Genomic DNA, 27,604 nt, shown 5'->3' with positions numbered 1-27,604 from the left:
GGTGAGTGAGGGTGAGTGAGGGTGAGGGGTTGAGGGTGAGTGAGGGTGAGGGGTTGAGGGTGAGTGAGGGTGAGGGGTTGAGGGAGGGTGAGGGTGAGTGAGGGTGAGGGTGAGGGGTTGAGGGTGAGTGAGGGTGAGGGTGAGGGGTTGAGGGTGAGTGAGGGTGAGGGGTTGAGGGTGAGACAGACAGAGCAGACGGCGCAAACACACACAGGAGGCTGCACGTACGGCAATCGCAGAAGGCTCACGCACACAGCGTGCATAAGGTATACCTACATAGCAGATGACGAAGTGAATGTACACACAAACTGTGCCTACAACAGTAAATGCATTCCTTTAGAGAACACACACTTAGAGTATACAAAACATGGCGCACGCCTGCGGGCATAGTCACAAATAGGCACCCATACAGTCTGCGAGTACAGCAGACGCATGCACACAGCAGAAGGCAGCCTGCATAGAAAGACACGAGTGGAGCGCACACGCAGGGACATTCACAGCGTCCACATGCACAGAGCGGGGTCTCAGCTGACGCGCCGCTCGTGCAGGATACAACACACATGATTGAAGAGAGAGACAACTTGGAGGAATGCTTGTAGGTGTGTGTGTAGACGATGAGGGTGTGAAGCAGCAGGAATTTATTCTCCTATTTTTTTATATGAAATGTTGAGTTGCCCATAAAACCGTGTCTTGTTAAAAGGGTTATAAAAATAGTTATGATTAAAATCCGTGACTCGCTCAGTTTTCTGATTGACATTGTATCAGCTGGGATAGATAGTTAAAGCTGTCTAGTAGAAACTTCCAGTAAATTAGTATCGGGAGAGGCGGCATAACATGATTATTCGCTTTGCCTAGGAGTTCTTTAGATGATGCAGTCTAATAAAAAAAATAGAGGTTTGCCAATGACATTTTGCTCCAAATTCAAAGATACAGCTAACTGCTGATTTACCTTAATCAGTGACACGGTGAAGCATGAACGCATGCGGTAATGACGGAGATGCAGTTCTTGACCCGAGTTACAGTTTCACGTTTCTTACTGGGGGTTGTTTTGCAACTTTACAGATTGGAATAATAATAATCCACTTTGCTGAACAATATAACATGTGAATTCACCACGAACCTATTGCAACTCGGTGTAAAAAGATAAAATCCCAAATCAAGACACAAGTATTGTTGCAAAAGGTGGTGTGAAGCAGCAGGAAAAGACAGCACCAACCCTAACGAAAACGAGTCAAAAGAAACACGAGAGACGGCGGAGGGCATTGCTGTGGGGAGGAGGGAGGAGAAATGCTACACGGCGGGCAGGGGAGGGGGCGGAGCGGGTAAAAAAAAAAACAAGACGGAGAGAAGGCAGAGAAGGGGAGGGGGGAGGAGAAATGCGACACGGCGGGCAGGGGAGGGGGCGGAGCGGGTAGAGCGGCATGTGGGTGTGAAGCAGCCGGGGCCTTTGAAGTGAAGCTAAGCTTCACTTCAAAAGGTGTGGGAGGAATGCGGCTGAGGGAACAGACGGCGATTTGGTGATGTGCACGCGCATTTTAGGTCAATGCGCAAGCGCATTGACCTAAAAGCCACGGGCACAGCACCAAATCGCCGCAGTTAGGTAAACTTTGTTTAAAGCCCTATAGTCTCGCTCTGCTCAATGCGCATGCGCATTGACAGGCGAGACCTAAAAAACAGTTAAACAACAACCAATGTGAAGAAAAAAAGAAAGCACTCATCTCGGCTGCACAGCAGCGAAGAAAGAGTACAAGGGGACACTGAGAGCAGACTATGTTGGGACTGCTGCGCCCTTATTGGTCACAGAGACATTTGCTTTGTTGTAATTGGTTGTTTTATGTTGACTACCTTTTTCCCGGTGGTTCATGGGAAAAGTCATCTTGTTTCTTTTCGTTGGCTGCTGTATGGAATAAAGCGAAGAGAGAAGGAATAATCCTCGCCTCCAGTCCTGACATAGAATTAGGTTATTTCATCAAAAGCAGCACAAGATTACCTGAAACAAGTGGGTGCTATAAATTGTAACTTTGCCTAAAGTTTGTGTCGGAAATAAAGTTCAGCAACCCACAAAAGGCTTTTGACAAGTCCTACTAGAGGAGGCAGTGGTACTGCTCCAGAAGTGTGTTGTCAAGACATGGTTCAGTCGCAAAGATACCCAGATGTGAGACCACAGAGCTCCCAACCCTTGCACTACTTTAGCCTGAAAGAATACTTAATCTCAGTCGAGCCAGACCTAGGAAAAATATCTGGAATTTTAATTTTAATATGTGAAGAGAAGATGAAGTGCATCATTGGCTTGTTTGTGTAGCTCTGAAATATGATTCTGAAACCCATCAACTAAACCGCTACCTCCATGGTTGAAAAGGCTGGAGATTGGGATGAATGTGGCCCTCTTTCATCAAGACTTAATAAAGGTGTCAGTGCGACAGTGTCAGCATGGCAAGCTTGCGAGCTGGAGAACACAGTCGGATAAAATGAAACAAACTAACCTAGTTTCCATCCTCCTATATTCTCTTTGGAGAAGCAGGAGCAAAGGCAGAGAGTGGGCCATCGAGAGGCAGACTGAGTCGAGGGTAGTGGGCATTCCTGAGAGACTGAAGGATAAACTCTGAAATCTCCCCAGATACATGGCGCTATATATTGGTAGAGGAGAACATTCTTTATAATATTTCAAAACGGAATGTATCTTGAGTTCTTCGAGCAGTAGGGACTAGTGAGATCCCTAATTTTAAAATACTAAATGCACAACACATGATTGACACAGGAGGACCACCAAGCCCGTAGTGCGACTGCCCACCAGATTACGATAGTAATCCTTGGTGGGCGGGCGGTGCTGTGTGGTGTTATGGAGTGCCTGTCTTAAGACTCATGGGAGAGCCTTACACAGTCACCGCTGTGACATCTCTGCAGCATGTTCCTGCACGGTATGGAATGCACCATGTTGTGCCCTCCATACCATGCAGGAACTGGGAGTGCATTTCCAAGGGGGCACAACATGTGCCCCCTGCATGCATCCCCTGGCCCTGGAGTGGCAGGGGGCCCTGTCAAGGCCCCCTTAGTTGCCTCACCACCGCACTTTTCATGGCGGGCTCACTTCCATGGGAAGGGTGCCGGTGAGGCAACTTGTAATCTGCTTGGCAGTTCAGCAGCGGCACCGCCAGCATATTACTCAGCATGACTTGATCCCTGGCAGTCACAGTGGTTCTGTGGCGGTCCGACTGCCACACATGTAATACTGCGGGCAGGCCCGCAGTGTGGTTGTTGTTGGACCATCACCACGGGCTCGGAGGTCGAACTCGTAATGAGGCCCTAAGACTATTTCATCCTGAACATGGGCTAACAAACCACTTTCTAGGAAGCATTTAAGCAAACATTGGGGACGCAGCAGAGGACACTCTGAGAATTGGAATGACCAAGCGAACAGCTAGAGCTGCACATGCACAGTGAAGCAACAGAAATTTGGATGTCCAAACAAAGACTGGTTTATGGAAAATGGGGATTAAGAAGAAGGCAAAAGAGATTTTTGGGTGGGGCATTAAACACTACCATTCTGAATGATCTCATTAACATTGAAAAGGGCAAACATATTGGCAAGTGGACTTCATCTTATTTGTCTTGAAGTAATTCTGGGCCTGATTGGACCCCTTTTGTCACAACCTGAAGACCAAGCTGAATTTAAGAAGACCACACAGTATACTAGCAATGGCAGGGTTGATCATGGGGTAGCTGGTGCCTATGCCCCTTGAATTACTATGGGGGCAATACAGGGATAGGATTCTAGGCAAAAGAGGTCCCTGGCCTTAGTTTTTAAAGAGCACCAACACACTCTATAATGACTTCTTGACCTACCTAAAAAGTGAACAAATGCCTGGCTTGGGTTCTTCCCCCCCCCCCCCCCCCCCCCCCCATAAGACTGGATTGCCTATTGTTCTACTCCTGTTTGCCTAGTTTTGGAGCCCTATTGTTCTGTACCTCAGGTAATGCACATGGTAGGTTATTTGGTAGACTCTTGGGCATGACTGTCTGCTGAGATATTTCAGTGTGGATTCCTGTGCAGGAAGGATAGGCGACAATTATTAGACCGCGTCATAAGGATGTAAAGGATCACAAGTGCCAGGTTCACATGTAACTTGGTTCCTGATTCTACCCATGTTGCTTAGATGTATGTAAAGGTTTAGGTCCAGAGAGATATCCGATGTAAAGCTCCAGGCTGTCCTCACAATTGCAAACACGTTTGGGAACCTTGGGTGCTATATTTATAGATCTCACTGGAAGTGTAAATTATTTGAAAGGTGTCCAATAGGGCTAGTTTAAGCTAAAGGGTGTATCTGGAGAGAAAAATCTAAAAATGGCACCATTTACCAATAATGAAGAACTGTTTGAACAGCACACACATTTTCACAAAAATACTGTGTTGTGGTACGACTGTAGTCTCGGTTTGAAAAATGTGAATAAAGTCGTTTTAAAATAAAGTACTACAGAGGTTGTACCGGTACACAAACTAAAAGGCTAAGGAGTGTATTCAGTATACTTTGATTTAAAAAAAAAAAAAAAAAATAGGCAGAACATTGTGACCTTTTTCTTTCCTCTACGCAGTATAGGGCTTAATGTAAAAAGGAATGGTTGCAGAAAGTGGTCTCAGAATGCACATCGACATTCTACAACCAGCCTTTAGATTTACAATGTGACTTATGTAGTAAATGGTCACATCACAAAATCTCCAGTCATGGTGGGTCAAAGAACAACCTATGACATGAGTATTAATTTTGCAGGTTGCTATTTGTGGACCCACTGTGATTTTCTCCAAACACCGTGATGGTGGCCTGGAATGAACAACAGACCACCGTCCTGTGTTTGCATTTCCAAATGGGAAACTTATTTTTTTAAAGCTGCCCTTAGTTCTTTAAAGAACTGGTAATGCTTTAAAAAACCAATCCAGTTTGGGACCACATCGGGAGGAGTAGGCAGTGGACAGCTTCCCTTTGCTAAATTTGTTATCACCTCCTTTGAGGAGTCTGTAACATTGCAATGGATTACAACCGCAATTGTAATCGCAAATCACTGACACGTACCATTCCAAATCATAATTAGAACAGGACACCCGTTTAATACTATTTCCTAAGTGCAATTTGAAATGGGTCGGTAAACTCCTTTTGTGATTCGGAAATGCTTTTGAGACTCCCAAAATGGGCGTGATCCATAGCAAGAAAATGTTGTGGTCACAACCCTGTGATTTTGCAAATCACAGGGTTTGCGACCGCGGAATGACTTTGTGCATCTGTCTCATAGTCCTGACATCTGCCCTAGAACTCTATATACTTCTTTTTCGTTTGATCATTTTAAAATATTTATTTTTCTATGGACTTTTTATACTATCTTCTGAGATGCAGGACATGCTACTCTGTGTTTCTTTTTACACTTTTTTAAACTGCTTTGATTTATTTTAGTAGTTTTTCGTTTAGTTTCTAACCCCAGCTGGTGATACAAAACTCAAACCCAATGACTGTTTTCTAACAAATCTACTCTTTGTTATTCTGAGAGATACGTATTTGGTAGCATTAGAACAACTTTACGATCTTGACGATTATTTGCAGATACAGGAAATGGAACAATTTATATGAAGATGCAGGAATTGAGCCATTTATACTGTTTAGCCAACTTGAAGAGGTTGTGCTTTCTGGTCAAATTCCACTCCGAGTCAAATATAGTAATGCAGATCTTAAAAAGATGAGCAATAGTATGAAAAAGGTCTGTAAATCTGTAGTTATTTATCCACTTGTAATGTGGGATTAATCTTTTCTCTTAATTGAACACAACTTTCCACCATAATGACCACTTCAGAGCATCTTCTAACTTTCAAGAACAGAATAGAAAAGGCTAATAAATAACGAAAGGAGGGGTGCCTAGACTGAACTTTTCCTGGGACAACAGTTGAGTCTCAAAGTTCCCAAGCACCTTCTATGGTACCAAAGTCAGCCTTTAGTGAAGTCAGAGTTTTTTATGGTGATTCGTTAAAATGTACTTAATACAGCAGGGGTTCTCCCGACACCCACAAAAGAGGAACATTGCAGATTTTGAGTGATGAATTGTGGTCTTACATCTTACTGCACTGATACTGTTCTGCCCATTGGTCAAAAATGGGTCACCCTTTGATGCAAAAGAGTAGGTGACTTCTTCACTGGTTTCATTGGTCGACTCCAGACAGGACCATCCAGCAATCTCCAGCTTCTTCACTTTAGAGACTCTCCAGACCTTGAGATCTCACAGTTATGTCAAACTTGTGGCGAAAGTTTCGAAAAGCGTAAAGATGGTGGTGGTCCATGTCAGAAAGTCTACCCCTGTTCCCAGGGCAGTCGATGGTTACTGGGCTCAAGTTTCTTTAATTGGAGTCATTTTCTACTGGTGTCTTGGGACCACAGTACTGTTGAACCCTAAACTGGATAACATGCCTCTTCTCCTGCATTGGGCTATCTTGGAAAAGGAATTGTGAGCAGTCCAATGCTTACTCAGAAGTGAGAAGGTTACTCGTCCAGAATGTAGTGCACACTGTAATTCCAGCTAATAAGATCAATGTCCAGTTGGTGCTTTACTTTCTAAAAGAAAAGTACTTAATACCCACACGCAGAATACCCACTCATATAACTAAGGTACACGGTGAAAAACAGAAAACCAAAAATCTCCATGACCCTATGCGCCAGAGGAACAGTGCTGTTTGCTCCTGGTATAGGACAAGCAAGGGCAGAGCTGGAGACTGCAAATCCTGGGTCGGGGACAAAGGATTCAAATGGTAAATTCTGCAAAAAGGCAAACCTCTGCAGCTACAGAGGGTTACTGGAAGCCACTACGTGCTTCCCCTGCAAAAGGAAAGGGTTCAGGTGAAGCAAACTCACTGTCATTGACAGTAAGGAGCTTTCTCTGTTTCCCTCATTGCTGTGCAGCAAGTTTCCATATCTTGAGCTGCAGCTTGAGTCTCCCTCTGCTTCAAAGATGCTGCAAAGTACTTTGCCTGGTGAGATGAAGCACAGCTCCTTCTGTTAAGACTGGAACATTCCTTTCCACATGGAAATCTGCCACAGAAACAGATTTTGATTCCCATTCCAGAACCTGTTCCCTGGGAAGATGACAGTCCAAATGGGTTCCATATCTGGATGTCTGCTCACTCAACCGTGCTTGTGTGTGTGGCCCTTCTCAGAAGATGAGTGAAACATTGAACAGACCATTGTGAAGGAGGCCAGTCTTTTATGATTCCACAATAAACTGTCTGATCCTGTCAGGAGAACCTGCTACTTTTGAATCCCGTGTGGCCCTCAAATAATCAATCTCAACTAGTTGCGCACTGTTCACTCTGTGTTATCCAACACTTATCAATGTAAACACAAAACTAAGCAAAAACTTCAGTTATTTTAATTCATAACCTCATGCTTCTATAATCATCTGAACGTTTTTACAAAATGCAATAATAAATCAATTGAACATATAATTTTATGATTCTCAATTCTGTACATGAAACATTTTCGTTTTCAAATCATCACAACGCAAAAGATGTGGTACTTGATTTTCACATTTTCAAATTATGCCCAATGCATTTCGGCACAAAGGGTGTGCCTTCATCAGGGGCTGATCTGTAATAAAGGTGGAAACAATGAAACAGGTAAGTGTATTATGTGTGATGTGTTCCATGGGGGTGTATATGTACAAATAAAATGTCATCATACCTCTAGTGGACGTTAGTCCCTCAAGTTACACTGTAGGAATAAAACGACAAGACCAAAGAAAATGCCAGTATTAAAGTTACCTATACCAAATAAAAACCAATGACACTCATAGTGCAAACGATAATTATACTAGTCCAACAAACAAAAAAATATGCTTACCTAGATGAAAATGAAATGTATTGCCCTGTAAATACAAGTAACAACCAGAACATTTATGCCTGTTATTCACATACTGTTCGTGACATAGAGTCTTAATAGTAAAAACCTGGGGTCCTACCTGATCTGCGTTGTCTATTCCAATCTAAAAAATGTATAATAGGATATGGTTGAAAAAGTATCCAAAACGGACTCCAAATGTCCATGAACAATCCGCTAAATATCAAATCACCCACCTCATACGCGCTAAGTTCTGACCTAAAAACAAAAACAAGTGATTTTTAGCTCCACGGTATTGCACTATGCTTGTCCTACAACAGTAAGGCTAGTGTAACAATCAGTCACACGTACAACCAAAATTCAATTTACCTTCTTGCAATATCGCCAATGTTTTAAACGGTAGTTCCCAGCCTCGTATCCCGGTCTAATCCAAACTGCCTTGAAACAAGACGTCTCACGCCATTGCTTGAATCCACCTCGTTTGTAGCATGTCTTCGTCATCAACACTAAAAACGGACTCTCACAACCAGTATGCCGATAATCCAAGGTAACAAAGTCGCCATTTTAAACAAGAATTAAACATTATAGTCTGAACGCTAACTCCCAATGAAAGAAGCGCCATGCAATGTGTACTATTCAAACACTATCAAAGGTTTCCGTTATTAACGAAAAGCACACTGTAATTCCGTTACATTCCTGAACTCTGTCCTGACTTACGTATATTTCCATAAACGACACTAAAAACGGACTGGTAACTCCGTGATCAACAATTTTTGAGCCTTTTAAACCTAAACAACACTGGGGGCGAACTCCCAACTGCTAATGTAACTCGTGTGGAAAATCTCAATTGCGTTTCTACACTAATTCAATCCTAAATAAAAAACGATGTGGTATGGAAAACTGTAAGATGTTATCAGACTTAAGACGGCAGTAAGCGTTATAAAACGCAGCTCCAAAGTATAAATACTCAAAATAAATCGTGTAAATAAGAAAGTATTGCAAGTTCAATGCATGATGTAACATCTTAATGATAATCCTGGATTAATCCATTCCGATAAGGTAATAAAGGATGGAGGATAAATGGAAATACAATTCAATTAATGTCTTTTCACGTTCACTGTACATATGATAAATGGACTTTCATGCTCACTTAACCCACTTTGTCAATGCTTGGCTCCAGAACTATTAATATGGGCTAAGCCATATTTACTCATATTCCAAAACTATATGTACAATAGAGCATTATAAATTCACTAGTCAATGCTATTTCTCAGTGCATAGAAATTCATCCAGATATACAGTTATCATCCTTAATATAAACATATAGTCACATCGCAAATCATTGGTGAGTATTTTGGGTATGTACATACAAGTGCAAATAATGCATTAGATAAGAAAGATTTACATCATAATATGATTGGAACTTATAAAATATCACTACAGTTGCTATGCATTTCTGGAGTAAGCCATTCAAAATATTGCGTGAGAGACCTCAACATAATACAAATAACATATGATGTAATAAAATGTAATAAACTAAAGTAAAACTGGTGTATTGAAATGTCCAATATATAGAACCCTATAGATAACATGAGAGGTCATATCTATCATTTAATCCCTTGGGCTGCATTGTCTGTAGAAATTTAATCCAGTACAACTCACGTTGCAAAAGACGGAGTCTGTTATCAGTGCCTGATTTAATCTCTACCTTCTCAATAATGAAGCATCGTAGTTGAGAGATTGTGTGACTGGACTCTTTCCAGTGGGTGGCTAGTGGAGATGATAAATTCTGATTCCGTATCCGACTCTTGTGCTCATTTAATCGTGTTTTAAGCTTGCGCTCTGTCTTCCCTACATATAACTTGCCACATGGGCACTTAATGCCATAGACTACATTAAGGGTGTTACAATCACTACTGTGTCTAAGTTTGATTGTCTGGCCAGTTGTTGGGTGTGAGAAAGTATTTCCAATGATTATATTATTACAGTTCACACAGTTCAAACAACGAGTTGTTCCTTTGTGATCTCCATGTTGGTCGTCTTTTCTCCCTTTCAGGATTTGTCGTATATTGGGTCCTCTTTTATATGCGTGCATTGGTGGTTGTGCAAATATCCCGTTGAACTCTGTCTCTGTGGAAAGTAGTTCCCAGCGTTGGTTGACAATCCGTTTAATCTTTGATGAGACTGTGGTGAACTTGGTCACAAATACCATTCTGTCCTGGCTAGTTTTAACTTTTGGTTGTAACAATGTGTCTCTATTCATTTCTGCCACTCGCTCTCTGCTCCGTTGTATGATGGTGTCAGGATATCCACGACTTTGATATCTTTGAGCAAACTTCTCAATGTTAGTTTCACTTGTGGTAGTCAGTGAACAAATCCTTTTAATTCGAATGAATTGAGACAAAGGTAAATTCTCAATCAATCTTCGTGGATGAAAGCTAGCGTAATGTAATGCGCTATTTCGATCAGTGTCCTTGATGAACAATTCTGTCTGAAATCCTGTAGGTTTTTTCTGAATCCTCACATCAAGGAAATCCATTGTGTTAAGATCAATTTTATAAGTAAATTGAATCCTGGGGTTTACGGAATTCAAGTACTTAATTGTATCCAGTAATGATTGTTCAGTACCTCGCCAAATTAGAAAGATGTCGTCTATGAAACGACAGTACATCTTAATTTGTGTCCACGCTGCTGTGTCGAACACATGTTCAGCCTCGAATTGCGCCATAAAAATGTTCGCATACGCAGGAGCCCCTGCAAAGCCCATAGATGTACCGGTCATTTGAGCATAAAACCTTCTATCCCATTCAAAGTAGCTGTTGTGCAAACAGAATTTCAGTAGCTGTAAAAGGAAAACTTTCTCCGTAGGTAAATCCTCCATTTGTAGAAGAGCCCATTCTACTGAATCTAATCCATCTGAGTGTGGAATCGAGGTATAAAGAGAAACTACGTCAATAGTACATAGGATCCAGTTCTCATCTATTTCACCTCCAACTTCTGAAATTTTCGATAGAAAATCACTCGTATCCCGAATGTAGGATCTCCAGTTTTGAACGAATTGCTGCAAAAAGAAATCCAAAAATTTCCCGAGGGGGTCAAAAAGAGACCCGCATCCCGAGACGATAGGTCTGCAGGGTGGATTCGTCAGATGTTTATGCACCTTAGGGAGCATGTAGAGCTTTGGACAGCGTGGATTGGTGGTCGTCAAAAAACTTTGGATCTTCTCATCTATCCATTCTTGTTCTCGTGCTTCCACTAAAAGATTTTTAAGCATTGATTGCAATGTTATCGTAGGATCTCTGTCCAGAATCTGATAGGTGCCAGTGTCTGAGACATGCTCCTCAACCTTAGCCGTATAGAAGTGCTTATCCATCACCACCATTGCTCCTCCTTTGTCTGCTGGTTGTATTTGGATGTTGCTATTCATTGCCAAATTATGCAGAGTACGTTCTTCTGATCTTGTGAGGTTGCCACGTGTACGTGACTTATAATCCAGACCTTGTATATCTTTTTTCACCATTGTCTCGAAAGTGTCAAGCATTTTATGAGAAATAGGTGGTTGGAATGTACTTTTTGGTTTGAACCGTAAGCTATATTCAGACTGCCTTGTATCTGTTGTTGGTACAATATTGTGAAAAAAATGTTTGAGTCTCAATGTTCTCATGAAGCGATAAAAAGCTGCTTCCAACTCCATTTCATTTGCTCTAACCGTCGGAACAAAAGATAAACCTTTGTTAAGGACCCTTATTTGTTGTTGATTCAGAGTGGTTGAGGATATATTAATTATCAGACAACTGTCCTCCCGCTCCTTAACGATTTTCCTGTGGCTTCCTCGTCTGGTTTTCCGCTTGATGTTAAAACTTCGCGGCGGTCCGTCGGTTGTAGCCCTTGATTCTGGGTTTGTGACAAAAAAGCCACATTGCCACTAGTAGTCGGTTGTTGTGTACCTTCAGTCACAATTGATGCTGTTTGATCAGTCAGTTGAACTGGTCCACGAGTGATTGATGTCTCTTTATCTGTGACTAAACTCTCTTCTGAAGAGTGTGCCGGTGTTTGTGGTTTCTTTGGATGGTATTGTCGTCTGGCGTAGATTTCTGCCCAGGTATACACCTCATTCAATTTATAATCAATGGTGTCTCTTTTATACTTTCTCAATTTACCCTCCTGAAGTTCTCTGCTATATTTCTCTAATTTCTGTTTCAGCCCATCAATGCTTATCTGCCATGAATCATTTTCCATCCTGGACTCAAGTTCAGTTTTCAAAATAGAAATTTCCTCTTCAAGATCTCGTATAGTCTTAGCAAGTTCCTCAACTATCAGGAGAATTAAATCAAGAGAGCATTTGTTAAGGATATTATACCACTTCTCCATAAATTTCGCGTTCAAGTTAAACCTGAACAGCATCGGCTTGATTGATAATCGCAATCCGCAGGGAATTCGTTGAGCCTTATGATATTGCACCAGTGTGGATGCGTGCATTTTCTGGTTTAGTTGTCGTCTTGTGAGGTATTCTAGTTGCCTTAATTGTTGACTGATGGAACCCCCATGGGCATCCATTGTCCTGACTTCCTGTATCATGGCATAGATCTTGTCAGCCTGTTCTGCAGTGTAAGCCAACGTGCTGGCCCTATTATGCGTCATTCCTGTAATGTTATCAAACTGCATGGTTGGTGTTGGGTGCCTCCCCACTAATGACTGGTAGCTAAATAAAGTTTAATGGGTGTGTGAGGAGCACTCCGTTATAAACAATGTATTCAACCTGTATAATCGGTGCTGCAACTAATCAGGTGTGTCACGCCTGTGACTGAATGCTGGTTTAGGTGAGAAGAAATCTCAACTAGTTGCGCACTGTTCACTCTGTGTTATCCAACACTTATCAATGTAAACACAAAACTAAGCAAAAACTTCAGTTATTTTAATTCATAACCTCATGCTTCTATAATCATCTGAACGTTTTTACAAAATGCAATAATAAATCAATTGAACATATAATTTTATGATTCTCAATTCTGTACATGAAACATTTTCGTTTTCAAATCATCACAACGCAAAAGATGTGGTACTTGATTTTCACATTTTCAAATTATGCCCAATGCATTTCGGCACAAAGGGTGTGCCTTCATCAGGGGCTGATCTGTAATAAAGGTGGAAACAATGAAACAGGTAAGTGTATTATGTGTGATGTGTTCCATGGGGGTGTATATGTACAAATAAAATGTCATCATACCTCTAGTGGACGTTAGTCCCTCAAGTTACACTGTAGGAATAAAACGACAAGACCAAAGAAAATGCCAGTATTAAAGTTACCTATACCAAATAAAAACCAATGACACTCATAGTGCAAACGATAATTATACTAGTCCAACAAACAAAAAAATATGCTTACCTAGATGAAAATGAAATGTATTGCCCTGTAAATACAAGTAACAACCAGAACATTTATGCCTGTTATTCACATACTGTTCGTGACATAGAGTCTTAATAGTAAAAACCTGGGGTCCTACCTGATCTGCGTTGTCTATTCCAATCTAAAAAATGTATAATAGGATATGGTTGAAAAAGTATCCAAAACGGACTCCAAATGTCCATGAACAATCCGCTAAATATCAAATCACCCACCTCATACGCGCTAAGTTCTGACCTAAAAACAAAAACAAGTGATTTTTAGCTCCACGGTATTGCACTATGCTTGTCCTACAACAGTAAGGCTAGTGTAACAATCAGTCACACGTACAACCAAAATTCAATTTACCTTCTTGCAATATCGCCAATGTTTTAAACGGTAGTTCCCAGCCTCGTATCCCGGTCTAATCCAAACTGCCTTGAAACAAGACGTCTCACGCCATTGCTTGAATCCACCTCGTTTGTAGCATGTCTTCGTCATCAACACTAAAAACGGACTCTCACAACCAGTATGCCGATAATCCAAGGTAACAAAGTCGCCATTTTAAACAAGAATTAAACATTATAGTCTGAACGCTAACTCCCAATGAAAGAAGCGCCATGCAATGTGTACTATTCAAACACTATCAAAGGTTTCCGTTATTAACGAAAAGCACACTGTAATTCCGTTACATTCCTGAACTCTGTCCTGACTTACGTATATTTCCATAAACGACACTAAAAACGGACTGGTAACTCCGTAATCAACAATTTTTGAGCCTTTTAAACCTAAACAACACTGGGGGCGAACTCCCAACTGCTAATGTAACTCGTGTGGAAAATCTCAATTGCGTTTCTACACTAATTCAATCCTAAATAAAAAACGATGTGGTATGGAAAACTGTAAGATGTTATCAGACTTAAGACGGCAGTAAGCGTTATAAAACGCAGCTCCAAAGTATAAATACTCAAAATAAATCGTGTAAATAAGAAAGTATTGCAAGTTCAATGCATGATGTAACATCTTAATGATAATCCTGGATTAATCCATTCCGATAAGGTAATAAAGGATGGAGGATAAATGGAAATACAATTCAATTAATGTCTTTTCACGTTCACTGTACATATGATAAATGGACTTTCATGCTCACTTAACCCACTTTGTCAATGCTTGGCTCCAGAACTATTAATATGGGCTAAGCCATATTTACTCATATTCCAAAACTATATGTACAATAGAGCATTATAAATTCACTAGTCAATGCTATTTCTCAGTGCATAGAAATTCATCCAGATATACAGTTATCATCCTTAATATAAACATATAGTCACATCGCAAATCATTGGTGAGTATTTTGGGTATGTACATACAAGTGCAAATAATGCATTAGATAAGAAAGATTTACATCATAATATGATTGGAACTTATAAAATATCACTACAGTTGCTATGAAATTCTGTTTGCACAACAGCTACTTTGAATGGGATAGAAGGTTTTATGCTCAAATGACCGGTACATCTATGGGCTTTGCAGGGGCTCCTGCGTATGCGAACATTTTTATGGCGCAATTCGAGGCTGAACATGTGTTCGACACAGCAGCGTGGACACAAATTAAGATGTACTGTCGTTTCATAGACGACATCTTTCTAATTTGGCGAGGTACTGAACAATCATTACTGGATACAATTAAGTACTTGAATTCCGTAAACCCCAGGATTCAATTTACTTATAAAATTGATCTTAACACAATGGATTTCCTTGATGTGAGGATTCAGAAAAAACCTACAGGATTTCAGACAGAATTGTTCATCAAGGACACTGATCGAAATAGCGCATTACATTACGCTAGCTTTCATCCACGAAGATTGATTGAGAATTTACCTTTGTCTCAATTCATTCGAATTAAAAGGATTTGTTCACTGACTACCACAAGTGAAACTAACATTGAGAAGTTTGCTCAAAGATATCAAAGTCGTGGATATCCTGACACCATCATACAACGGAGCAGAGAGCGAGTGGCAGAAATGAATAGAGACACATTGTTACAACCAAAAGTTAAAACTAGCCAGGACAGAATGGTATTTGTGACCAAGTTCACCACAGTCTCATCAAAGATTAAATGGATTGTCAACCAACGCTGGGAACTACTTTCCACAGAGACAGAGTTCAACGGGATATTTGCACAACCACCAATGCACGCATATAAAAGAGGACCCAATATACGACAAATCCTGAAAGGGAGAAAAGACGACCAACATGGAGATCACAAAGGAACAACTCGTTGTTTGAACTGTGTGAACTGTAATAATATAATCATTGGAAATACTTTCTCACACCCAACAACTGGCCAGACAATCAAACTTAGACACAGTAGTGATTGTAACACCCTTAATGTAGTCTATGGCATTAAGTGCCCATGTGGCAAGTTATATGTAGGGAAGACAGAGCGCAAGCTTAAAACACGATTAAATGAGCACAAGAGTCGGATACGGAATCAGAATTTATCATCTCCACTAGCCACCCACTGGAAAGAGTCCAGTCACACAATCTCTCAACTACGATGCTTCATTATTGAGAAGGTAGAGATTAAATCAGGCACTGATAACAGACTCCGTCTTTTGCAACGTGAGTTGTACTGGATTAAATTTCTACAGACAATGCAGCCCAAGGGATTAAATGATAGATATGACCTCTCATGTTATCTATAGGGTTCTATATATTGGACATTTCAATACACCAGTTTTACTTTAGTTTATTACATTTTATTACATCATATGTTATTTGTATTATGTTGAGGTCTCTCACGCAATATTTTAAATGGCTTACTCCAGAAATGCATAGCAACTGTAGTGATATTTTATAAGTTCCAATCATATTATGATGTAAATCTTTCTTATCTAATGCATTATTTGCACTTGTATGTACATACCCAAAATACTCACCAATGATTTGCGATGTGACTATATGTTTATATTAAGGATGATAACTGTATATCTGGATGAATTTCTATGCACTGAGAAATAGCATTGACTAGTGAATTTATAATGCTCTATTGTACATATAGTTTTGGAATATGAGTAAATATGGCTTAGCCCATATTAATAGTTCTGGAGCCAAGCATTGACAAAGTGGGTTAAGTGAGCATGAAAGTCCATTTATCATATGTACAGTGAACGTGAAAAGACATTAATTGAATTGTATTTCCATTTATCCTCCATCCTTTATTACCTTATCGGAATGGATTAATCCAGGATTATCATTAAGATGTTACATCATGCATTGAACTTGCAATACTTTCTTATTTACACAATTTATTTTGAGTATTTATACTTTGGAGCTGCGTTTTATAACGCTTACTGCCGTCTTAAGTCTGATAACATCTTACAGTTTTCCATACCACATCGTTTTTTATTTAGGATTGAATTAGTGTAGAAACGCAATTGAGATTTTCCACACGAGTTACATTAGCAGTTGGGAGTTCGCCCCCAGTGTTGTTTAGGTTTAAAAGGCTCAAAAATTGTTGATTACGGAGTTACCAGTCCGTTTTTAGTGTCGTTTATGGAAATATACGTAAGTCAGGACAGAGTTCAGGAATGTAACGGAATTACAGTGTGCTTTTCGTTAATAACGGAAACCTTTGATAGTGTTTGAATAGTACACATTGCATGGCGCTTCTTTCATTGGGAGTTAGCGTTCAGACTATAATGTTTAATTCTTGTTTAAAATGGCGACTTTGTTACCTTGGATTATCGGCATACTGGTTGTGAGAGTCCGTTTTTAGTGTTGATGACGAAGACATGCTACAAACGAGGTGGATTCAAGCAATGGCGTGAGACGTCTTGTTTCAAGGCAGTTTGGATTAGACCGGGATACGAGGCTGGGAACTACCGTTTAAAACATTGGCGATATTGCAAGAAGGTAAATTGAATTTTGGTTGTACGTGTGACTGATTGTTACACTAGCCTTACTGTTGTAGGACAAGCATAGTGCAATACCGTGGAGCTAAAAATCACTTGTTTTTGTTTTTAGGTCAGAACTTAGCGCGTATGAGGTGGGTGATTTGATATTTAGCGAATTGTTCATGGACATTTGGAGTCCGTTTTGGATACTTTTTCAACCATATCCTATTATACATTTTTTAGATTGGAATAGACAACGCAGATCAGGTAGGACCCCAGGTTTTTACTATTAAGACTCTATGTCACGAACAGTATGTGAATAACAGGCATAAATGTTCTGGTTGTTACTTGTATTTACAGGGCAATACATTTCATTTTCATCTAGGTAAGCATATTTTTTTGTTTGTTGGACTAGTATAATTATCGTTTGCACTATGAGTGTCATTGGTTTTTATTTGGTATAGGTAACTTTAATACTGGCATTTTCTTTGGTCTTGTCGTTTTATTCCTACAGTGTAACTTGAGGGACTAACGTCCACTAGAGGTATGATGACATTTTATTTGTACATATACACCCCCATGGAACACATCACACATAATACACTTACCTGTTTCATTGTTTCCACCTTTATTACAGATCAGCCCCTGATGAAGGCACACCCTTTGTGCCGAAATGCATTGGGCATAATTTGAAAATGTGAAAATCAAGTACCACATCTTTTGCGTTGTGATGATTTGAAAACGAAAATGTTTCATGTACAGAATTGAGAATCATAAAATTATATGTTCAATTGATTTATTATTGCATTTTGTAAAAACGTTCAGATGATTATAGAAGCATGAGGTTATGAATTAAAATAACTGAAGTTTTTGCTTAGTTTTGTGTTTACATTGATAAGTGTTGGATAACACAGAGTGAACAGTGCGCAACTAGTTGAGATTTCTTCTCACCTAAACCAGCATTCAGTCACAGGCGTGACACACCTGATTAGTTGCAGCACCGATTATACAGGTTGAATACATTGTTTATAACGGAGTGCTCCTCACACACCCATTAAACTTTATTCCTCAAATAATCAAGGCATATTCAGTACGACGGGGAGGCTAAAATTGCCTATAGGGCGGTTGTGAAGGCATATCACAGGGACATCCTAGGTGCTAAGAAAGAATATCTTGCTAGGAGGATTGAGGTGTCGGCGAACTCCTGTAAGGAGATCTTCACCATAGTGAAGGAGTTCACGATCCCTAGCTCCCACTCACTTCCGCTAGTATCATCGGATGCGTGGGCGTGCGATCTCGCCAGTTTTTCACCAACAAGATCAAGGCGATCCAGGCCTCCTTCTTGGAGAGCTCGGAGGAGGGTTGCTGCGGCCCCGGGCGGGACATGGGTTACCGTCCATGCCTGTCGCTGTATTGTCAGACTTTCCAGCCGTTTCCAGCGATGCGTCCCGGGTGCTGTTGGCCAGTCTTAAATCAGGCTCGCCACTAGACCCCTGCCCTGCCAAATTTCTGGCCGGGATGGCGGCGGTGGTGAACCCCCTGGTCAACCCTATCCTCAATGCCTCCCTGAGGGAGGGGAGTGTCCCACACACCTGGAAAAGGGCGATGGTAATCCCCCTCCTGAAAAAGCCTGGTCTTGATGTCGAGGTTCTGGCCAATTATAGGCCAATTTCACTTCTCCCGGCTCTGGCCAAGATCACAGAGAAACATGTCCATGGCGTCTTGTCGAGCTTTTTAGAAGCCAACAATCTGCTCCATCCATCCCAATCCGGATTCCGTCCTAATTTCAGCACGGAAACGGCGTTGCTGGAGGTCTCGGAGATCATCAGGGAGACCTTGGATGTGGGCGGCAAGGCCATGTTAGTCATGTTGGACCTGTCGGTGGCCTTTGACACCGTCCCCCATGAGGCGCTCCTCGCCAGGCTTTATGACATCGGCATTAGGGGGACGGTGTTCAAATGGTTTACATCTTTTCTTGAAGGCCGCCGCCAGACGATCTGGGTTTCCCAGAGCTCCGCCGAGATGCCGCCATTGGGAGTCGGGGTTCCACAGGGTTCTGTGTTGAGCCCGTCGTTGTTTAACATCTTTATGTCCCCTTTGGCGGCTGCGGTGGAGGCCTATGGGGCCCAGATCGTGTCCTACGCCGACGACACGCAACTCCTCTTCACATGCGATAAAGACCAGGCATTTGATGGAGAGAGTATTCGGGGCTGTCTGGGTATGGTCTTCGACTGGTTCCAGCGGAACAGTTTGAAGGCCAACTCCAGTAAGTCGGAGGTCTTATTCTTTGGCTGTGCCACCGACCCTGAATGGCGGCATTGGTGGCCGTCTGATATGTGTCCTCCTGCACAGTCATCACAGGTTGCCAAAAACCTTGGTGTCAAGCTGGACAACAAGCTTTCATTGAGAGCTCATGTCCTTGGGCTGGCCGGCACCTGTTTCGGCATTCTGAAGATGCTCCGCAAGTTCCTACCATTGCTGTCTGTGGAGCATAGGCGGATTACTGTGCAAGCGCTCATTGGATCCAGGTTGGATTACGCCATCGCCCTTTTCCTTGGCCTTCCTGATTATTTGGTCCAGCGCCTGCAGGTGGCACAAAATTCTGCTGCCCGCACCATTTTTGGCCTGCATAGGCGAGCACGAGCTTCTGGGTTGCTGCATACGCTTCATTGGCTGCCTATCCGGAAGCGGATCATGTTTAAATCCCTGACGCTGATGCACAAAGCATTGTTTGGTTTAGGTGCTGGATACCTACAGTGAAGATTGGCCTTATATCGCCCAGCCCGCTCACTGCGGTCCGAATCTCTCTTTAATGCCGTGGTCCCGCGTGTGAGGAAGGCCCGCATTGGGGGGCGCTCCTTCAGCTTCAAGGCTCCCCAGTTGTGGAACTCGCTTCCGCTGGCGCTACGCAGCACCTCCAATCTGCTTCAGTTCAGGAAGAGCCTGAAGACTTGGCTTTTTAACCTTTAGGCTTTTTTCTGGTGTTTTTTTTTTTCTTTTTTTCTTAGTATCTGTTGTTCCTTGTTGTGTTATTCTACACCGAGCTGCCTGTGGAAAGCACCGGGACACTCTTTTAGAGTAGCCGTGCGCTACACAAACTCAATATAACATAACATAACATATTTCCTGCATATTCATTCTGTGATTGCTGCAAGGGGAGACTTTATTTTTTTTTTCTATTTGCAAAGTTTTATATAGTGCTGGCTAGACCCGGAGGTATCGGAGCGCTTTACATGAGGCTCAGCGAGTTACAGGATACATACCTATATCAGTTGAATCAGCGAGTTACAGGTTACTTAGTTACATCAATTTCAATCAAAGAATAACAGGGGGAGGAGGAAGAGGGGGAGGGAAGGATACACGAACGGGGAGACGAGGAAAAAACATGTCAGATGACTGGCTGGGTAGATGACGGCCAAGGGGCAAGACTCCTCTATAGCTGTATAGGACAGCTCCACCAGGCATCGGCCAAGGTTGCTCGGGCTCCACGGTAGGTAAAAACAGTTTTGGGGTCCACCCAGGGGGTGTCGTCCTAGTTCCATCGAAGGGGGAGGCAAAGAGACACAAACGGGGAGCCAATTCAGATGACCGGCTGGGTAGGTGACGGCCAAGGGGACAGACTCCTCTATAGCTGCATAGGACAGCTCCACCGGGCATCAGCCAAGGTTGCTCGGTCTCCGCAGAGGGTATAAACAATGTTGGTGTCCACCCAGGGGGCATCGTCATAGATTCCATCCAGTGAGCTTCCGGCCAGAGCTCCTCACCAGTCGGCCATCTTGGATTCATCTAGCAATAGGATAGGCGAACCGGGCTGGTATCCATTCACATGTGGTTCAGCTGCAATGCATACAATGCCATTTATATCCCAGTGACAAACAATGGAATCTCCTACATGCTTGGGTGACTGTCAGGTGCCTGGCTCAATGCTTCTAAAAAGTGGGAACTGAGACCTAAAAGGATGAGCTCCATGAAAGTTGCAAAGGGCACCGGCACAATGCAGGATAATCTGGTGCCAGGCTGCTAGTATTAACAGAATGCCCCGTGATTTGGTGTGACAAGGAAGGGTTAAAAGGAGCTCTGCGTTGCAGCAATTACAGACGGCTGTATTGCTGATTGATTTTGCCGACATCTAAATCACGGGCGCCATCTTAGGGTCAGGCCCCGTTCTGAGGAAGATCATCACGCTGTTGTACTCTGATTAGTGTAGAAACATTCCTAATAGCCAGCACGTACAGCTTTAGTAATATTTAATTGTCCACAATTTCAGTAATTAGCATTGCAGCTCCACAGGAGAAGGTAAAACGCTTCTCGAACACTGCAGACAGCCGCCATCTTCGGGTCAGGCTGCTTTCTTTAAAAAAATGGCCTGTCTCTTGGCACCTGTGTTTGCTATTCCCTGGGACAAAATGTTAACTAACTCCAGGCAAGGGGGCCCTGGCTACAGGAGTATCACTCAAGGCAGGAAAAGCCTGCATCCACATGTAAGAGCTAGTCACCTACTACAAACCGTCAAGCTTTTGTAGGGATTGTGGAGGTACACATGGGGGCTAGAATATTTGGCAGAACAGATACCAGGTCAGTTTACATTGAACGCAATTGCTCACCAATCCATTCTTATCCAGTGAACACACACTCAACACCCATACCGCAGAAATGATGGGCATTAAAAGAACACATGTAAGGGAGACTGAACACTCTTTACAAGGAGGAAGCCGGTAAGCAGACCCTCCGAAGGTTACAGGCTCACCAGACTATAGATTAATGCTGCCCCCATCATCCGTCCGTCACAGGCTGAGTAGAGAGTGCAGCAACCGCTCTCTGTATAAGAGGACTGCACTTTGCATGACTCCTTGACCTCAGAGTCCGTCTCTAGAGTCAAAATCCACGTAAACGTGTAGACCCTCAGAGGACATGCTTAATTGTCATGTTCATGGAGGAGAAATCAAACACCCTATGTCACCTTTCCGGTGACTTGCCATGATACCAATTTAAGGCAGGAAAGTCCCCCTGTCCAGTGCCAGAAGAAGGCTTTCCATGCCAACCGATGGTTTGGCCTGCTTATTTTTCCCCATACCCATTTCCTCTGACCCTGCAAAACTGTAGGACATCAGTTGCTCAAGAAGAATTACATACAAAACTGCTTGTGTCCTCAGAGCACAGACTGAGAGCATGTAAAGAGGGTGATTTGGTGAAGGAACGAGTACACAGTGAAAGGGAGAGCTATTTATCTCACTCCTAACCACAGAAAATCAGAAACATTCTCCTCAGTCACACAGCCCTAAGTGCTCTGGTTCCGATAGCGTATCCGCACTCTGAATAACCAAACAGTGCACCATCTTCCTCTCCTTACTCTGGACTCAACTAATCTCTTTGGGGGCTGGGCAACATTAGTAATTACATAGAAACCTATACTGGTGTGCTGCCACCAGCTGAGGGATGCTCTACAGTTCTTGCCACATATTTGAATGAATAACATAAGTGGGCCCAAATGTGCAAAATTCACGTGGTATGGGTGCGCAGATGCCTTTCTCACACTACTGTCTTCTTTGTCTAAAGTCTGTAGATTGGTGGAGTTTGGGAATCCTGATGTTTGAGCTGCTGACAGGAGCATCCCCGTTCACGCTGGAAGGAGAGAAGAACACGCAGAGCGAGGTGTCCAGGTGAGGCAAGCAAAAAGAGGGGTTTGCTATATTTAATTATCTCCAGAAACAAATGATGCGTCTCCCAGTATATCGAAGTCATTAGGAATAAAGACCTTATCTGGCAATAGCATGTCCTCTCTGGCAATAAAGGTTTCATCTCCCAGTAGATTGCACTGTAAGGGAATAAACTATTCACCTTGCAATAGATAATAGTGTCTAGTATAAAAGTTTCATCCCTTTTACAATAAAAAGTAATATCTCTTTAGACCATAGTCACTAGAAATTAAGTTTTCTTGCAAATTTTGAGAACTTGTTTTGAGCTGGACTATGTTTCTGGTGTTATTGTGACGGCTGCCAACGCCTGTGTTTCTCTACTCTATGCAGACGCATCCTCAAGAGTAACCCGCCATTCCCTTCCATGATTGGCTTTGTTGCGCGGGACCTCTTGCAAAAACTGCTCAACAAGGACCCAAAGAAGCGTCTGGGATCGGGACCTCGGGGGGCCGAAGACATCAAGAATCATCCCTTTTTCAAGGTGAGGATGGTAGGACGCTGAGGTGGAGGCGAGGTGGAATGAATGATCAAGTTAAGCTGGAAAATGATAAACCCTCTGAAGCACTTCAGTTCTCCAGTTATATTTTGCAGACTGTGAATCTATGAAGAATACAGTCCTGAGGGGCACATTATTACAAGTCCCTTCTTCGTTCTGATCATAAGCGGGTTGTTGAAGGGGCTAGACTAGGATAATAGAAACGGCTGTTCTAAGTAAAGTTGAGAAGGGAAGGTGTCTACATGGCTCTGTGTCAGGTTAAGGTCTTAGTCTTGTGGAGTGGTGTGATAGGTGCTCAAGATTTCTCGCTCTCATAGCATCACTTTAAACTTGTGTCCGTTTCAGCAATTTGTTATGCAAAGCTGGGGAGGCAGAGTTCCTGAATTCTTCGATTCCCTCTTCTCATCTAGAGGAGCATTTACACTGAACTTCTCGAGCGCAGTAAATTGTTTTCCAAAAAATGCTCTACCCAAGCCAAAAAAAGTAGACTTGAAAGAGAGCTAACATTTTTTTATTCCTTGTGGTTATTTATATTGCAGAGCCTTCGAGCTCTTCAGCTTTCGTTGGTACTGAGGCTTAGGCATTACAGATATTGTTTTTACTTTGTGCCGTAATCAATAATATACTGAAAATATGCTTTTATTCAAGAAATATTTCCAAGAGCCTATGTGTTTAAATTATGAAAAATGTTTCTTCATTTATCTATCTACCGCTCTATCACCCCTCTACACATCTCCGTCTTTCGCATTTCTGCTCTTTCCATCAACCTTCCTTTCTTATTTTTCTCCTATTTGTATGTTTGTTTCTTTATATTTCTCTGTCTCTTTTTAGCCCCTCCCCTATTTCTTATATCCCCTTTTTTCTCCTGTGTATATCCTTCATCTCCTCTTTCAGCCATGTCTTTCCTCTTAACTCTTAGTTTCTGTCTGCATGTCTTTTCTTCTTCCATTATTTTATCCTTCAACCTCTCCACCACCCTTACTGTATTATAGCGATTGGTAGAAAAGACGGTTAAAGTTTCAGTGTTTGCGGCTGTTCTGCCCGCCAAAGCGTAATGCATTCCTAGTTTGACTGGCTCTCTGGCCTGGAAATATTTGTGACTTCGATCCTTGCAAAGTACACCAATGTCTGAGGGTTTGTGCCCTACCTTATCTGTCAATCCTAAGAAAAAAACAGCTTAGTAGGATCTTGTTTTTACCTGCTGGCAAGGGCAGTGTTGCAGTTGCAGCCAAGTGACCTTTGTGCACTATTGATCTCTATAGGTTTCTCTAAATTTAGTACTTGCACCAGCACCTATTTTTATCAGTGGGTCTGTCACCATTGTGTTTATTTATTTCCAGCTACTTCTCATACTGCGACCACTCTTAAACTGTTACAATATTTAACTCTCTTCCATTCAGCCCCATACTTAATTGATGGCTGTATAGTACAACCACCCTCGAATTCAAATATGTTCCTCTCAATCACCTTGCTTTGTTCTTTGCAACGAAGGGCAGCTTTTCCATTGGAATCTATTCATAATTGGTTGCCAGATGCCATGCTGTTAACTTGGTAAGTTGCTTGGACTGGCTTTAGGGTAATGGGAGCTGCTAGAATCTGGAATATGTCAGAACCTGGGTGATCCGTGGACTTAGTCGATTAGCCCATTAATGCACACCAGATGCAATATCTATAAATTAATCCTGTAATATGCAGTATGCTGGCAGGACAACTCTAGCAATTCAGCCACAGATAACGTCTGCTCACTTTTCAAGTTATTTTGTGAATCTCCTGCAGACATTTGGTGGAGTTATTTCTGGTAGTCCTTTCATAGACTTGTTCTGTGCTGATGTTCAGAGCTAATGTCTAGGAAGGAAGGAGAATGATATGTCTTGGCTTATGAAGTACCAACATTACCACCCACTTATGTAATCTTTTGATACAGAGTAAAGCTGCTAAGGACAAGACATCATTCCAAAAGTCTTATTTCTTTTGCAAACCTAGGCCATATTTGCCTACCCTTTATCATGGTGGTGGAGTCATATTTGATATTAGTGCCTAGGATTTCAATTTTGGCCAGAAGTCCTTGTTTTTGGTTGCCATTTGTTTCTTGGCATGCATCTACAGCTTCAGTCTCTCTTTCGAATTTATGGCTGCTCTTTGCTTATTTTCTTACTTACTCTAACTTCTTTGTTTTTTCTACGATCATACTTTTCACTTTCTTTCACTCATTTGCGCGACCACCAGTATTATTCTAATCTGTCTACTGTCCCTTTCTGTTTTTCATCTCATGCAATGATGTTTTACCTAACTTAAAGTGTTATCTCACTTACAAAGAAGACATTGCAATATTTTCTCTTTCCTACCCTCTGGTGACTGGCAGGGACTCAGCTGGAGTGACTTGGCCGCAAAGAAAGTGGCTGCGCCATTCAAGCCTGCAATTCGTAGCGAGATGGATGTTAGCAACTTTGCAGAGGAATTTACCAACCTCGACCCCATCTACTCTCCTGCAGGGACACCCCCGAATATGGACAGAGTCTTCCAGGTCAGATTTTCTGTGCATTTATTATGGGGCAGATCGTCTTGCATTTAATATAATGTAATGTCTCAGTGAGTGATCTTTGTTTATCTTCTCAAACTTGGGGATCCAAGACATAGCCATCTTTATCGGCTTCCTAGTTGCTTAATTTCCTTTTACGTCTAGAAAGACTTGTTTTTAACCTCTCCTTTACCCTGCACACACTGCCTTAGCTAGATCTACTACTGCAGTGTCTCTTCTTGAGATGTCAACTGCAAAACCCTCTCAGGCTTTCTATAGTTGCCACCAACACAAAAAATATTCTTTTTTCATGCTTACTAGGCATCAGTGCTTGACTAGGAGGCTTCAAAATACTGTAAACCACCACAAATCTAGACCCTAAGTGAGGTACGAAATATCTGGCTTCCAGCTCCACGGTCGATCATGTCCACTGAGGAAAATTTTAGGCATGGAGCACTAACTGCAAGAATGATCTGAGCCTCTCTTTAATAACCTTGATGTGCTCTGTTTAACATTATGCAAACTAACCTTGTGCAGTGAACTCCCACTGATATATTTTGCACTCCACAACAGTATAAATGGGCAAAAATGGTTACAGCATCAGAGCCCCAGTGTACTCCACAGTGTAATCAACTGGTGCACTCCCTGAGTTAGCTTCCCATGTACGTTTAAGCTAGTCACAAAAATTAAGACCAGCATAAATAAGACCAAGATGACAGAGGAAACATCCAACTATCGTGTAAGTAAGTCGCACAGTCTGATGTCACTCAAGTGTTCAGTCACTGTAATGCCTGTTGCAGGAGTATTGAAAAATAATATCTTTATTGGCAATTCTTCATGCGTTAAAATTTCATGTAGAATGGTTCCTCCTTCATTTACAAAATCCAGTCTGTGCTATTCGCTTTATATCCAGAACTTCTTCAAGCCTAAGATATTTTTATGGTTACCTCTCAAGACCGAGAATCTATAGGTTCAGAATCACAATCGTATAAATGAGTCTTCAGTGAGTATACAAAGTATGACACACAATAGCGCCACATTAAGAAGTCGACTGCAGAGTTTGCACCATCCATGTTATCACTGGCCAACATGAAACGAGTCCTCTACATGGCAATCTGGCACCAAATCTCACGGGCCACCATTGCAATGCCCAGGAAATGGTGTGAAAGTTCTGATCGCAGTACAGACCTTGGGCAATCGCATTACCTCAACAGCCTCCAGGGCTCAGCAATAATGCACCCAACTACATAAATACCAAGAATCTGTCTTAACATTCAGGAAGTGTTTTGGGCAAAATATTAGGCATTAGACGAAAAATTGGAAAATGGCAAGTACCAAATTGTTAAACAATGCTACTCCTTTAGGTATCTCGCCCACCTAGCACTGTGCTTAACTACACAAAGTTGTGCCTGTAATGCTCATTAACTCTCCCTTTCTCTTCCAGGGATACTCCTTCATCGCCCCCTCAGTGCTCTTCACCTGCAATGCTGTTATGACTGACATTATGGATCTGATGAACTCGGAGCGCCCGGGCAGCGCGGCGGTGGCTCGCAGCGCCATGATGAAGGTATTTGAGCATATCAGGAGACCACAAAGAATTGAGAGGGGAGAAAAGAGAATGTTGACATGGGAATCCGATGAGGAGAGGTGGTGATGGGACAGATGTGTGAGGGATGTGAAATGAGACCGCGTGGTGTGTGGAAAGCTGTTAGTAAAGGACTGTAGGAAAAGAGAAATGCATGGAAAG

At 42.1% G+C, this 27,604-nt stretch overlaps 1 protein-coding gene across 1 annotated transcript in view; it reads left to right on the top strand.

The window, feature by feature from the left end:
- Window positions 1-27,604, top strand: part of RPS6KA4 (ribosomal protein S6 kinase A4) — a 227,766-nt gene that overhangs the window by 102,543 nt on the left and 97,619 nt on the right. The window contains exons 7-10 of the mRNA XM_078660503.1: window positions 22,704-22,807; window positions 23,174-23,324; window positions 25,702-25,863; window positions 27,302-27,424. Coding sequence (XP_078516629.1) covers window positions 22,704-22,807; window positions 23,174-23,324; window positions 25,702-25,863; window positions 27,302-27,424 — 540 coding nt within the window. The remainder of the gene's footprint in view (window positions 1-22,703; window positions 22,808-23,173; window positions 23,325-25,701; window positions 25,864-27,301; window positions 27,425-27,604) is intronic.

The sequence above is a fragment of the Lissotriton helveticus genome, chromosome 9, assembly GCF_964261635.1.
Source record: "Lissotriton helveticus chromosome 9, aLisHel1.1, whole genome shotgun sequence".
In the NCBI taxonomy this organism is placed as follows: domain Eukaryota; kingdom Metazoa; phylum Chordata; class Amphibia; order Caudata; family Salamandridae; genus Lissotriton; species Lissotriton helveticus.
The sequence above is the reverse complement of the archived record's forward strand: the minus strand, read 5'-3'. Positions and strand labels throughout refer to the sequence as shown.